The 14,200-nt window shown below is 59.0% G+C and overlaps 1 protein-coding gene across 3 annotated transcripts in view; it reads right to left on the bottom strand.

Moving 5' to 3' along the window:
- Positions 1-144: 144 nt before the first annotated feature.
- SLC41A3 (solute carrier family 41 member 3) overlaps positions 145-14,200 on the bottom strand; it is a 62,362-nt gene continuing 48,306 nt past the window's right edge. For all 3 annotated transcript variants that reach the window (XM_068558618.1, XM_068558620.1, XM_068558619.1), the window contains exons 5-11: positions 11,191-11,335; positions 8,887-9,033; positions 6,717-6,861; positions 5,853-5,932; positions 4,057-4,191; positions 2,061-2,209; positions 145-1,434 (exon numbers count right to left, since the gene is read on the bottom strand). In XM_068558618.1, coding sequence (XP_068414719.1) covers positions 1,225-1,434; positions 2,061-2,209; positions 4,057-4,191; positions 5,853-5,932; positions 6,717-6,861; positions 8,887-9,033; positions 11,191-11,335 — 1,011 coding nt within the window. In that variant the 3' untranslated portion in view covers positions 145-1,224. The remainder of the gene's footprint in view (positions 1,435-2,060; positions 2,210-4,056; positions 4,192-5,852; positions 5,933-6,716; positions 6,862-8,886; positions 9,034-11,190; positions 11,336-14,200) is intronic.

Raw genomic sequence — 14,200 nt, 5'->3', positions numbered from 1 at the left:
TGGCAATTGGACAGCGGTTTGTACAGCCACGTTCTGGGCACTGAGGTACGTGCATGGCGTGTGGCTTGTTGAGGGTGCAGGGGTGCACGTGTCCCCGTGTGTTTTCACGGAGTGAGGTCTGTCGTGAAGAAGGAGACAAGTCAGTGAACTTGCACATATTTATTGGTTCATCAGTGGACTAGACACGGGCTCTCAGAAATGGTTTTTTGCCTTGTGCCTTTCGAAGTGTGTGTTTGTTTTTGTTCAGATGCTGTTTTGATTCTCAGGCTTGGAATCATCCCAACTCTGCCCGTTCTGCTTGTCTCTTCTTTTGCGTTTTTGGGCTTTTGGGAAGGACTTTTGCTTTCTACAGTGACTCCTCTGTGTCCTGCATTGGGGGAGGGGGTGTCTCCATCTCTATCTAGATGGTGCTCCCCGAAGCCCCGGGTCGTCCAGAGGCCCCTCCACGAGGAGCCAGGCCTGGCGGCCTCCTGTCCTGCGGGAGGAGAGTCCGGGCCGTGCGGCTGGACCTCTGTCCCGCGCACCCCCGGTGGGTGTCCCCCTGAGGTGCTCAGGACTTCCGTTTCCTGGGCACTGAGGTCGCTGCTGGCATTGGGCCCAGCTCCTCATGCGAGTGAATTAAAAGTTTTTGTACAGCCGCGCATGGAAAGTTTGACATTTTTCCTTGGATCCGTAGCAATAACCCACTGGTCCAGCTTGCTGATTCCCCTTCCTGTCTGTCTGTCTTTGTATTGGGGCTGATCCCACACTCACCTTGGGGTGGAACTGGGGTTCCAGTTTTATTTTTACACTCCTCTGATCGTTAAAAATCTAAGCAGAGATTTGTTCTAACGAAAGAGAAAAAGCAAGCAGTGACAGGAATGCTGGGAGCAGAAGCGGGAAGGGCTGGGCGTCCCCAGCTCGGGGACAGGGGGTGTCCTTCCTGCTGCGCTGCATCCGGGCTGCGTGTGCCCCCCGCAAAGTGCACAGGCGCCCCTCGGTTCAGCGTCTTCAGGCCGCAGCGCCCTGCCCTCCACACAGGCACGGACGCTCGCCGGCAAGCGCTCCTGACCTCAGGCTCCATCCCGGGCTCGGGCAGCAGCAGCTCCAGAGGGTGTGTGCGTCCTCGGCCGACTGGCAGAGGCCAGGGTCGGCCACCCTGGGGGTCCGGCTGGGGAGAAACCACACCCTGTTCCCATGGGCACGAAGGAAGGTTCTCCTGAGCGGCAGGGACGTCTGGGCTCCTTACGAAGGTCCAGATGCTGGTTCTGAGGTGCCATCCAGCCCCGTTTCACCCCTCAGTAGCCAGTGGGCGAGGAAGCAGAGTGCCAGGAGGCCGGTCCCGAGGAGGTCCCCCAGCCCCGTAAGGTAGGGGATGCAGTGGTCATCTGGGTCCAGGGCCTGGTTCCACGTCAGCCGAACCGTCGCTTCTGCCAGGTACAGCAGGACCGTCACCTGTCACGAGGTGAGGAGACACAAGGTGATGGCCGAGGAGAAAGCCCCGTGCAGATCTCGAGAGCGGACACCACGGTGGACACATCCACCCCAGGCCCTCCCTGGGCTCCTCTCGGGTGTGACGCGCAGCTCGGGAGGCCGCGCACCGCCCAGCTCCACCCACCGCCTCGGAGGCTCGGACAGGGGTCTGGCTGGAAGTGCAGCTCGGACTTCCCGGAGGCCCGCCCGGGGCAGCTCCGGACAGCTGGCCCTTCGTGGAGGCACCTCAAGCCCTGGTCAGGTCCCAGGCCCCACAGCCACTTCCCTGCCGCTGCTCTGGACAGTTTCCCAGGCTCCCCAGCCTGTCCTTCAGGGTCACGGACACGCTGACGCCGCCCTCATGGGGAGTGCCCACCGGAGCCCACCATTACCCTGCAGAGGCCCCAGCCCTCCCAGCTAGAGTCTCAGAAGACGGCCTGACTGAAGTCCACACGTGCCTGTAGCAGTGCGTCTGGATCACGCCCTTGGGCTTGGATGGACTTGCGGAAGGTGGGGACTGTGTCCTGCACGTCCAGGGACCTCTCCCAGGATGGGACCCCTCCCAGGATGGGACCCCTCCCAGGATGGGACCCCGGGGCCATCGTTACCTGGACCAGGCCCGCCAGCAGGTAGAGCCCCACGAAGGTTTTGTCGTTTGGGACCGACTGGCCTTCCACCAGGTAGATGACGGAGAAGAAGATGAGGTGGCCTGGAACCACCAGGAAGAGCAGGACGCGGGCCGACGTGGAGTTGATTTCTGGAAGAAACAGAGCAGGGGAGGCAGCATGAGCTGCTGGCAGTGAGGCACCCACGGCCCCTCTTCCTGCTGCCTGTGCTCACGGAGCAGCTGCGTGTGCAGCGTGTCTAGCGACGGGGACGAGGCCTGTCATTCCCTCGGGAGCTGACGTCGTAGGGAAGAGAGAAAAACCAGCATCAAGTAGCAGAAACAAACAAAAGTCATTTCAGACCTGACGGGTACTAGGCGGAAGGCTGACCGGGCTGACGTGGTGGGGAGTGGGACGCCGAGGCCCCGGGGGGAGGAAGGAGGACGTGCGGGGCTCCGGGGGGGGGGGGGGGGGGGCTGGGCTGAAGGCTCCGGCGTGGGCAGCCCCTCCCTCGCGCGGGGCCCGGGGACGCCCGTCAGCGCGCACTCCTCAGCGTCCGAGCTCATGGGTTTAAGGCGCTGCGCGAAATGGGGTTTCACAGTTTACAACCGCCATGAAACCACCCGTGGGGACGCGACAGCGTCTCAGGCAGAAATGAGGAACTGCAGTGAGAAGTCCATCTCCGTTTCCTTCTGAGTTAACCATAAAGCGTTTCATCAGCTAAAGAAAGAACAGGAGGACAAACGTAACTACAGAGTCTACCGTAAAATAACTTGCAGAGAGAGGGTGAGGACGCACTAAAGCACCAGAATCTGTTCATGGTGAAAATTTAGACGAGGGCTAATTTTAAAAAGATGATTTTTTTTTTAAAAACTTACAAAGGCAAAAGCAAAATAATTACTATTGGCAGCTGGCATTAAAACTCAAGAAAATCTACGGAAAAACTAAAACAGCGAGAATTCAGTGAAGTATGTGCTGCAGAGTGAATGTTTGTTTTCCCCCCAAATCCGTAAGTTGTGACCTGACCCGCAACGATGGTGTTAGGAGGTGGTCAGGTCACTAGGGTGGAGCCCCCATGAGTGAAGGGCCCCCGAAGAGCTCCCTCGCCCCCTTCTTCCCTGTCTGTCTGTGGACCAGGAGGCTGGCCTCACCAGGCACCCAATGTGCTGGTGCTCTGACCTTGGATGTCTAGCCTCCAGAGCTGTGAGAAATATGTGTTGTTTATAAGCTCCCAGTCTGTGATTCTAAGACAGGTGCACGCTGAAATACATGCAGTACAGGGTAAAGAGCCTTTCTATATACAGATAAGTCAGAAAATATACGGGGACTCCCCCCCTTTAGACAAGGTGAGGCAGACACACTTCTTGTACCTCTCACCACTCATCCAACAGCCCTGGACGTCATATGAAACGAACAGAAGATTCGGGAAGGTGGAGGGACGAGGCGGGCTGGCCAGGGCTCCGCAGCCCAGGGAGCAGCACGAGGTGAGGTCCCTGAGCTGCTGCCTTGCATCCCAGACCAGATGCTGGGGAGTCCCTCCCTCCCAGCCAGGCGGGGGCAGAGGAACAGGACTTGAGAAGTAACAGAAGACACAATACCGCGCTGGGTCCCCGGTTCTCAGAACAGACTCCGTGGTCCTTCCTCAAGCTTCGGGCCCTGCAGGACCAGCGCCTGCCCCTCGGGGCCTCTCCCCAGCCCCCCGCCCTCGCTCGTCCTCAGAGGGGGCTGCCTCCCGTCAGCCTTTCCGTGGCCCTTCCGAGCACAGCACGACTTGGAATCCCGTGTGCGTCTGCTCTTCTGGAGCGTGCCTGTCCCCAGGGGTAGGATCGGCTCCTCCATCTCACACTGTAACCTGGAGACGGTCAGTGTGCCTCTGGCTGAGCGACTGGACTGGTGAAGGCCACGTTGGCGCGTCGGGGCTGGTCTGAGGACTCTACTGCCACAGACACCAGATTCTTAAAGAAACAGCCACGTGGCCTCTGGAAGACCCCAGACCCACCTGAGCTGCAGAATGTGGAGTGGGGGTTAGGCCAGCATTTTTTCATCCAGAGGGGCAGGACCCCAGGCGTGCTCCACAGGTGTAGGTACGTGGAGATCCGGCTGGTCTGGATGGCCACCAGGTTGCCCCCAACACCTGCAAAGAGAGAGAATCTGGTTTCTCCTTCTTTGTGCCAGTCTCTGAGTTCTAGCCCTTATTTTAAGTCCAGCTTCTCCAGGAAGCCTTCCTTGACTGGTTCAGCCCTTGATTTCTTTTCTTTCCCTCCCACTTGCCCACAGATCTTGTGTCTGGCAGCAAACAAGGGTGGCCTGGGCCTTGTGAATGAGGTATTGAGGTAGTAGCTGCATCACCTTGACAGCTGGCAGCTCTTAAGGAGAAGGAGGTGTGATGGGGGAGGGAGGGAGAGAAGTGGGCGGGGAGGTCTCGGGAAGCCACTCAAGGAAGGAAACAGACCGAACACTGGTGGAATGTCTGAGAAAACGAAAGGAACTTTTCACCTCAAGGCGGGAAGGAGAGGAAAGAGGGCCGAGAGTGAGGGGAGGGAGGGTCGTGTGGCAGCAGAGCTGGGGCTCATTGAGGGGGAGCTCTTGACGTCCTGGGGGAGCTGATCGTGGCCAGCTCTGCTGGGGCCACAGGCCCCAGTGACAAAGGCCCCTCGGAGCCCCTGCAGGCAGAGAGCGGGGCCTGCCCCTGGCGACTGTCCCCTTTAGAGGGCGGTTGGGTTGCCCACTGCCTCATCCCCATGGAGGACGACCCCTAACTGGGCCACATGTGCCCTGGCTGCTCCAGACGATGCAAACAAGGGCCATGGGCAGAGGATGGCTGCAGATCTATCTTGCTTGGCCCACGATGATTTTTTTAAAAAAAAGGAAAAAAATAAATTAATTGGCGGCCTTTACACATTAGGCCCTTAATCCAGATTCCTGTCTCCCTGGGGCTCCGTTCCCACCAGCCCGCAACCGGCCAGGCACCACGCAGGTCGCCCAGGAGCCCGCCCTGCAGTGCTCCCCACCGCCCACCTCGCCTCCCTGCGGAAGTCATTCGCGGTGCTCACTCGGCCCCTACAGACACCGAGCAGAGGACCCCAGGGGACTCTGTAGGCCTGTGGCCCCTGGGCCAGCTGCTGCTGTCCTCCTTGCAGTGGCCGGCCTGGCGCTGGGAGAGGCCCTGTGGACTCGGCTGGGTGCAGGCCTGGCACGCACAGGACACTGCGCAGACGGCCTGGGCAGTGGGTTGCCACACTCGTTCCTCTCCAACCAGCCGGCCCCACTTACAGAGCCTTACCAGAAACTGGACACAAGCCGAACTTGGGCTAAATGCCCACAGAGTTAATAAGCCTGGAAGGTGAACCAGTGGAGGGTCCGGAGGAGACCCAGGGGATGGAGGAGATTGAGGCAAGCTGATTCCTGCCCACCCCACCATGAACCAGTGTTGTCACTGCCTTGCGTTTTAAGGAGAAGACAGGAATCCTGGTTTCTCTGTGTAAATGCCTCAGTTTTAAGTGTCATCAGTGAGTCTAAAGTTAAAATAAAAGGAAAGCCACAAGAGGCCAACACCCTGGTTCTGAAGCCACACTTGGCCTCAGGTGCCAGCAGATCCCGGGTTAAAGCCTTCAAGGCTCTGGGATCAGCTCTGGTCCTGGGTGCCCGTGAGGGCAGGTGTGACCTGTAGTAGCTGGGGGCAGCGCTTTCTCCCCAGGGGCTACAGCAGCCTCCCGGGGCCGGGCCTGGACCTCCGAGATCGCTGCTCTTCTGGCCCCACCACCCAGAAGCCAGGTGATGGGACCCAGTACCTACCACAAATGATGGGGGCAAATATGGCCATGCCTCGGAACTGCTGCTTGGAGATGGTCTTGTTCAAGATGAGCCCCCCGAAACTGCGGGGGGAGATGGCAAACGATTAGAGTGGATGCTGGCCCACCCTCACCACGCAGGCCGCCCTGTCAGCCCGTCACCCTCCCAGAACATCCGTGGTGGCCGAGCTGCTGGTCTCCCGTGTCCTCTGATGACGCACGTGGCTCCCACCTCTGTTCTGAGTCTCGGCTGTTCCAGAAGACCCATGGAAGATGTCAGCCACTGAAAACACCAGACCCTTTCCGAGGCCACTTAGCTGGCTGGGCCCTGCCACGTGACAGCCCTGAGGTGCTCTCAGCAGGAAGTGGGGTCCATGTGACGTCTCCCACCCCCTCTCCCCGAAGCTGCTCAGCACCTGGCCCACCAGCCCTGGGGTTTAGCGAAGACCTGGAGTCCAGGAGCTTCTGGAAGCAAAGACACCTCGGCCACAGCCTCCGCTCCCCAAGTCAGGAGAGCACATCGGGAAGGACTGGGGTGGCCCCCGTCAGGGTCCACAGGGAGAAAGGGCCCCCAAGGACGGGGCTGGAGGGCCCAGGGCCCCGGAGCACTGATCCCTCAGCCCTGTAGGTCTCACCAGTGGCTGGGCTGCGGGAATGGCCTTCCCAGAGCTGTGGCCGTGAGGCCAGCTCAGCGGTGGCAGCAGGGGAGCGGGGCCGTGGCCGGTGCTCGCCCCCTGTGAACAGGGCCGCCTCTCAGAACACACCAGGCCCAGGGTTCTCGGGGGAGATGAGGAGCGAAGAGCGTGATGAAGGCGCCCGAGGCCATGGCTCACCCCACCCGGATCCCGAGGCGTCGCCACCCGCGCACCTGCTGACCAGCATCGCCAGGACGATGGGGAACCACCCGAACTTGAGGATCTTCACGACGGGCGGGTTCTGCTTGGCGACGAGGATGCACACGGGGGTCAGGGCCATGAAGCCGACGCAGACCAGCGGCATCAGATACCGACTGTCTGGGGGAAGAGAGAGGGGCGCGTGTGCCGTGGGGCTGGAGCTCAGGGTGGGGCCCAGGCTGTGGCCTGGGCGGCGCAGGTGACAGGCGCGTGGGGACTCGGGGCCCCAGAGGCCCGAGGAGCGGCTCCCATCCCCACCAGTCTGGATGGAGCGTCCCTTGCACCTCCATCACGCGGCTGAGGGGCTCCTGTCCACCTCGATCCCCGCCGCACTTGCCTTCGCTTTACTGACACCTTTGCGGCTCTCCCGACACACGTGCCCTCCTCGGCCTGCTCTCAGCCCGGCCTCGCTATTCCCGGCTCCGTTTACGGGATCGTGACCGTGGCCAGTGCCGCACTCGGCACTTTGCGTACCCAACTCTCCTGCTCTCACCGACCCGCTCGGACGGCCTGGGAGGAGGTGGCCGAGCAGGACACGCCTGTGGGCAGCAATGCCGGCTCTGCTCTTGCTGAGGTCACCCCGGGGGGACCCCTCGGTACCCACATTCTCACGGGGGCCCGTGTCCCTGTGTCACCCGCTCCAGGTGGCAGGAGCCACGAGGACGGACCTCGGCCTGGGTCAGCCTCGGGGACCTGGGCCCCTGCCGGAGCCCAACGCACAGGGCACGTGTGGCCCCTCACCCGCCCGCCTCTCACCCGCACACATGGTGACTCACCGGCCTTGTGGAGAAGCGCCCACCAACCCCGGCCGCGCCCAGAGCAGAGGCCCCCCACCCAGCACGCGGGCCTGGCCTGGGGCCCCTGCCCTTCTCCGCAGGAAACAGCTGTGGCCATCCTTGTGCCCTGAGCGTCCTGGGCAGGAGGTAGGCCCAGGGCCTTGGCAGGTGTCCGCTGGCCTGGATGCGGCAGCTGGGAGTGTCGCCACTCAGGGCCGCAGCCTCCCAGCCGCGGTGGCCGTCTCCCTGGTGATAGCACAGGCGCAGCGGCTGCAGGCTCACCCTCGTCAGCGAGGACCCACCTGACTGCTGCCCAGCCGGGACCCCCAAGATAACCCAGTCTCTCACTGCAGGGACAGGTGACCCAACGGGACTTGACGTCCAGGGTGGGGCTGGGTCCAGACGGGAGGAGGGCCCGGGGAGGCCGGTAACTCAAAAGTTATCTTGGCAAATCAGACTCCATAACTAGCCCATGCACAAATCTTTGAAATTCAGTGTGTTTGAAGAATAAAATTAGGGCGTCTTGTCTTATTGTTAGATCTTCACCTCCACTTCGTGAACTTTCAGCATCTCCCAAACCATCCTTCCTGTTGCTGCAGGCCTTTCCTGGATGGCTGGGGCTCGCGGAGCCACGCCACCCTCACTGGGAGCGTGTCCTGGGCCACTTCTGTTGCCCACATGTAAAAACCGGCGATTCCTTAAACCCCTGGGTCCACGCGCCCACCACGCCCCCCGTTTCACCTTCGTTGCTGTCCACTCCACCCATGGAAGCCGTGACTGCACTCGGAACTGACATCTGCTAGATCCGGACAGGCATGCAGCCATCCTGGGGGGGGGGGGGGGGGCGCACCAGGTGGGAGGCCACAGACGGGACACTCGGAGCGGGTGCTCAGCTGTGCAGACGCAGTGAGGGAGCCGCCGGCAAGGGGCTGCCGTGTGTCCACAGCGTCCAGGGTGCGAGCCAAGCTGTGTCCCCAGGCGGACTTGGGCGATGTCGGGGTGGGGGGGTGGCCACAAGGTCTTATTCCCAGAACGTGTGCAAACGCCCCCTCGGCGGCTGACCAGGTCACAGGCCACCTTCTGAGGAGCCTGGCTTCTGCCTCTTTTGGCTGTGACACTCCTGCCTGGAGTCACCTCTCGGGCAGCTGGTGTGTGTCCGGCGTGAACTGTGCCCCCCGCGAGGAGGTGCTGAAGCGCCCAGACCAGCCTCTGTCAGAGGTAGACACTGACAACCTGTACATCTGCTGCCCGGAGAGACCTGTCCCCATGGTGCACTGGAAAAGCCGGCGGCACCTGGGGGGCGACCCCCATCTGCCCAGTGACCCCAGGCCTCGCCTATGAAAGGACAGACCCCAGCCTCGGGCCCTACCTCTGTGTTTCTGGAAGAAGCTGCTGATGAAAGCCAGGAGGGACAAGGTGATGAGGTCTCCCAGGCTGGCCGCGATGGGCGTCGCAATGTTGTCCGGGTTGACCCCGAGCTTTCGGGCGCCGATCACTATGCAGACCATCAGCATCCCTGCAGGGGGAGGGGACAGGCGGCCGGTGAGCGGGCGGCGGGGCTGGCCAGGAGCTCGCTGCACCCACGGAGCCGCCCGCTCTCGGGGTCCCTCCCTGCACTGGGGCCGCGAGGCTTGGACTCTGCCCTGGGTCTCGCGGGCTTGACGCTGTGGAGCGGCCCAAGCACTCTGATGACCCCCTGAGCCGTCGGGGAGACGCTCCCCACCTTGGGAACTACAGGTGTGATGCTCACAGCCCTCCTGGCAGGAAGGTGGACCCCAAACTGCTCTGAGCAGCAGGGGCCCCGGGGGGGGGGGGGGGCGGGCAGGAGCAACTGGCCCCGTGAGTGGTTTCCAAGGGGCAAAGCCTGCGGGGAAGACGGCAGGGCGGGGTCTGGGGCAGTGTGGGGCGGCAGTGCAGGTGGTCCCTGGAGGGAGGGAGGGAAGGGGGGGGCACACAGAAGGCAGCACGGCACTGGGGGGCCTGAGGGGCTGCCAGGGCCCAGCACGTGGCCACGAGTGCAGGGTGACGTCCCTGCTGGGCCTCAGAGGCCCTTCCTTGTGGCCGCTACACCTCCCAGGACCTGTTTCTGTTCTGAGTCGGTTCTGAGGCCACTGTGATGTGCTTCCACCCCCTATGCCACACTGCCTGGGACAAAATCCAGCAGCATCTTGTGTGGCCTTTATAAGAAGACACTTTGCATCTTGGCCACTGCTGTTTTAACACTGGACCCAGTGTTCTGTAACTCTAAAAGTAATCAGAGTTATCACGGTGCCATCGAAAGCTGCTGGCCACAGTCTGTGCTGTTTTGTGACCAGGTCCCAGCAACTTTATTCTTTTGCAATGTCATTTGTAAGTGAATTGACACTGCCTGGCTGAGCTGGTGGTCTGGTGACAATCCCACAGGGATGCGTAGAGGACACCACCGGTTTGAGATGACTTATTACAAACCACCAGCACCACTGCCCGGCTTCATGGCTCAGACAGGCCAAGGTCATGCTGTGACCCACCAGCCACGCTTCCTGAGTCCCCCTCACCTTGGGACAATCCCGGCTATGTCCTTGCCACTGAGGTGCACCCCATTTGAGGCCTCAGTCTTCTCATCTATAAAACAGGAGCTGGATGGCCCATGGGAACGGCACCGCCTTCTGGAGACTTGGTGTCTCCTAGGCTCTGTTCTCTCAGAAGGTTCAGCCCTTCCTTGGCCCAGACGTGCAGGCATGCAGCAGGTCTGTGAATTGGCTCCTGGGCTTCCGCGCTCTGGCCCTGCCCCGACCTGGGCTCCTGCACGGGGATGCAGCCGCCTGGTAGGAACCACAGCCACCGAATAACCAGCTGCATCCTGCTGGGGGTCGGGCGAGTGAACAGTCGACTTTACAAGGCTACCCCTCTTCCTTCCTGGACCTGCGTGCGCTTTGCACGATACACACAGACACCCGGTCCAGAGAGAACCAGTCTGACCACTGTCCATTCAGAAAACCTGGGAGCTGGCTGGTGCCTTGGTTAAGTGTGGAAAGAACCACGGGCTCTGCACTCATACTACTTGCTTGGTGCAGGAGCGGACAGTACACAAGGGGACAAGCGTGTGAAGCAAACACAGCGTGACGGCGAGCGAGTCGGGAGGCCGCGAGACTGGAGTCACCCGTGTGCTCGCGCACCGAGGGATCACCCTGAACTAGGATGAGCCCCGCAGCGTCGGGCCCCAGCGTGTCCTGGGCTCCGGGACAGAAGCTGGCACACAGGAGGCTCAGGGAGTGCTGAGTGGCGAACAGAGGCGCACCCACTGGGCTCCCCGCTGATGCGCGTGAGCTCCCCGGGGCTGAGGCGGCGTGGCAGGAGCGGGGTGGGGACAGCAGATGGTAGAAGAGGACACGCAGGCCCCTCTCGGAGGAGCTGCCGTCCTGCAGGGAGCTGAGACATAAAGAGCGGGACAAGAGAGCTTCAGATATTCGCAAGCGCTTCAAAAGGAGCGTGAAGCCTGGTGGCCTCAGGCGGGGGAGGGGGCACAGGACCTGCCTTGCCCCAGACCCCGCCCGGGCCCTCCCGCCAGCCAGTCACAGAGAGACTTGTCTCCGCCCCAGCAGAGGGCAGGGACCCCCTCGCCGCCCTCCAGGTCAAGGTGGGTGTGAAGACCCAGCGGCACCCCGACCCGCGCAGTACCCCGAGGGCTGCTCACCCAGGGCGCAGGCCGCCAGGAAGGCGGTGATGACGCTGCTGGCGCACAGCACCTCCGCCTCCACCACGTCCAGCTCCTGCCCCGACGCCGCGCCCAGGAGCAGGGCTGCCACGGCGGCCAGGAGCCCCACGACGGTGGCCTGCACCTGCGGGCAGGAACCAGATGTGAGGCAGGCCTGCTGACCTCGCCCGAGAGCAACAAAGCCGACACCCCCTTCAGCCCGATCCCTGCGGAAACCGCTGCCCCGCCCCGTCCTTCCCCGTCATCTTGTGTAGGGTCCTCGGTCAAGGGCCCCCCGTGTTTCCTCACAGCCCCTCTCACTGGTCTGGACAAAAGTGCTGTGATCTCCAGCAGCACAGACAGTGCCCCTGCCCCCCGGAAACGCCCAGGACCCCCGGGAGACACCAGAGCCGTCGGAGCTGAGGCCCCGGCGCACACGCGAGGCCAGTCAGGCCCCGCAGACGAGAACACGCCCAGCTGACACACGAAATTCCACTCAGGGTCCCAAGATTCTTCATGGCACCTGACAACTCATTTTAAATTTAACTTTCACAAAAATGAGCAGATGTGCAAGAATAGCCGTAACAACTTTGAGAAAGAAAATGGAAATTTTGGCATTTTCATTATGAATATGTACTTTAAAGCTATAGTATTAAAAACGGTGGCTTGGCAGAGAAATAGACAAAATAGGTCAGCAGGACAGAACAGGATCCAGGAATTGAACCATGAATATGTGAAAATTTTAAATTTAATGTCTGAAAATTTAATCATGAATGTATGAAAGTTTACTATGATCAAGGTGGCATTTCAAATCAGGATGGAGTACTTAAGGTAAGAGAAACCTGATATTTGCTTGGAAAAATAAAATAGATTCTGACTTTATACCGTTCACACACATATACCTAAACATAAAAACCTAAAGTGTGAAACGGATGAAAGTACTGAATAATGTGTTTCAGATTTTGGATTAGGGAAGGCCTCCTACTAAAGATGAAACATATAAAATCTATAAAGAAAAATACAGCTGAGATTTACAAAGTCCAAGCATGACTTCTGTGTTATAAAAGACACCACAAGACAAAGGCAGGGATAGACTTGGAGAAAATTTTCTGTCTTACAGAACTAATAAAAGATTAGTATCCAGAGTAATGAGTCCATTTTACCAAATCAACAATAATAAAAAGATAAGGTGAGAGAACAATGCATAAGGGATATGACAGGTAATCCACAGGAAGGAAATACAAACGGCTAAGAAACACACAAAAGATGATCAAATCCCTAGTAATCAGGAAAATTTTAAATAAAATCCCAATTGGAAGGTTAGGATTAGGGTTATTTGTAGCCAGGGCTGGTCCTCCTCTATTAAAAGTAAGCACTGTTTGATTTTCTTGGCACTGGGGTCTCTGCTCATCGGGCAAATGGATGGATGGGGTATACTTCTTACCTGTCGGATGAAGTAAAGTTAAAACTCAAAGGTCGACAGTACAAAGTACACACGGACAAATACGTGGGACGATGGTTGTCTTACACACTGATGGTGGTAAAATTGATACAGGAATTCTGGGAGGAAATTTGTCTAAGTTATCCAAATACCTGATGATCTAGCATTTTCCCAGGGAAACGTGCACATGCGGACAAAGAAGCACATAATCATGATGGTGGTTGGAGCTGCTCTGTACAGAGTGACGTCCATTCGTTAAGTCAGTATTAAGAGAAAAGTGCTATTTACGAAGTTACACATACAGTATAGTATGTTTTATGCATAGAAACATGGGAACTCGTGTGGTCTGTGTCTGTGGGCACATCCATGTGTCTGCAAACACAGAAAGGGTTTAGAAGAGTCCTTCCCATGCTGGTGAGCTTATGAGGAACTAATAATTCAAGTTTTTTTTTTTTTTTTTTAATAAATAAATTCATTTATTTATTTTTGGCTGAGTTGGGTCTTCGTTGCTGCGCGCTAGAGCACAGGCTCAGTATTTGTGGCACACGGGCTCAGTTGCTCCGCGGCATGTCAGATCTTCCCGGACCAGGGCTCAAACCCATGTCCCCTGCACCGGCTAGCAGATTCTTTAACCACTGCGCCACCAGTGAAGTCCCATTTCAATTATTAATTCTAGTGCTGTTATTGCACCAAGAAATCAGATATTTTGCAATCCTTTCGGGAAACATCTAGAGCCTTAAACTGTTCATACCTTGTGAACTTGTGGGAAGTTCTCTTAAGAAATCTATGCAAAAGGAGAACACTCTCACTGCAGTATAGCTTATCGAGTAGGCGCCTGTAACTGCAGGTATCCCGCAGGGCGATGGGTCGGTCTGTGAGCGGACGGGCCGAGCTCAGCAGGTCTGCACAGGCCCCGCAGAGCCAGCCCCTGGCTGCCCTTCCCTCTTACCCGTGAGGTCCTGGCTCACGTATCACTCTTGGGTACATTGTCGTGATAGAATATGCTGAAGTTATTTAAAAAGTTTAAGTATGGAACTTACTGCATCCTTTGTGCTTTGATGTTAAGCTTTTTAAAAAATGGAGGAGACCAACTGCATCCACGCTGTGACAGGACCACGTGCCAGGCCAGGGCCTGCCCACAGCAGGACCTAATCAACACCGGTTGAGGAGGATTCGGTAGGAAAAGAAACGCAAAACCAGTGACTGTCGCTGAGGCGTTTACCACCCGCCCCTGCAGACCCTCTGCCGGGGCCTCGTGAGAGCTTTAACCTCCAGGGGCTTCAGCCACAGGCTGTAGACCCGGCCCCTGTGAAGCACCTCGGTGGACGAGGCAGACGTCTAAACACAACTGCCTCCAGGATGGCCTGACGGCGCCCGCAAGGCCCGGAGAGGCAGCCAGTGCCAGGCTGGAGCCGGGTCTGAGGAGAGTCCCCACCGGGTGCCGGGGAGGGGAAAGGACATCCCAGGAGGGGAGGGGGGCTGGGCCCACCCCTGGACAGGGGGGCCGGGCCCACCCCTGGACAAGGGGGCCAGCAAAGGGGCTCCAGGGGGAGGAGGCCCCTTGAGCTC

Source organism: Eschrichtius robustus, chromosome 12 (genome assembly GCF_028021215.1).
Source record: "Eschrichtius robustus isolate mEscRob2 chromosome 12, mEscRob2.pri, whole genome shotgun sequence".
NCBI classification, from domain to species: domain Eukaryota; kingdom Metazoa; phylum Chordata; class Mammalia; order Artiodactyla; family Eschrichtiidae; genus Eschrichtius; species Eschrichtius robustus.
Note: the sequence above shows the minus strand (reverse complement) of the source record. Positions and strands in the feature narration are given on the sequence as shown.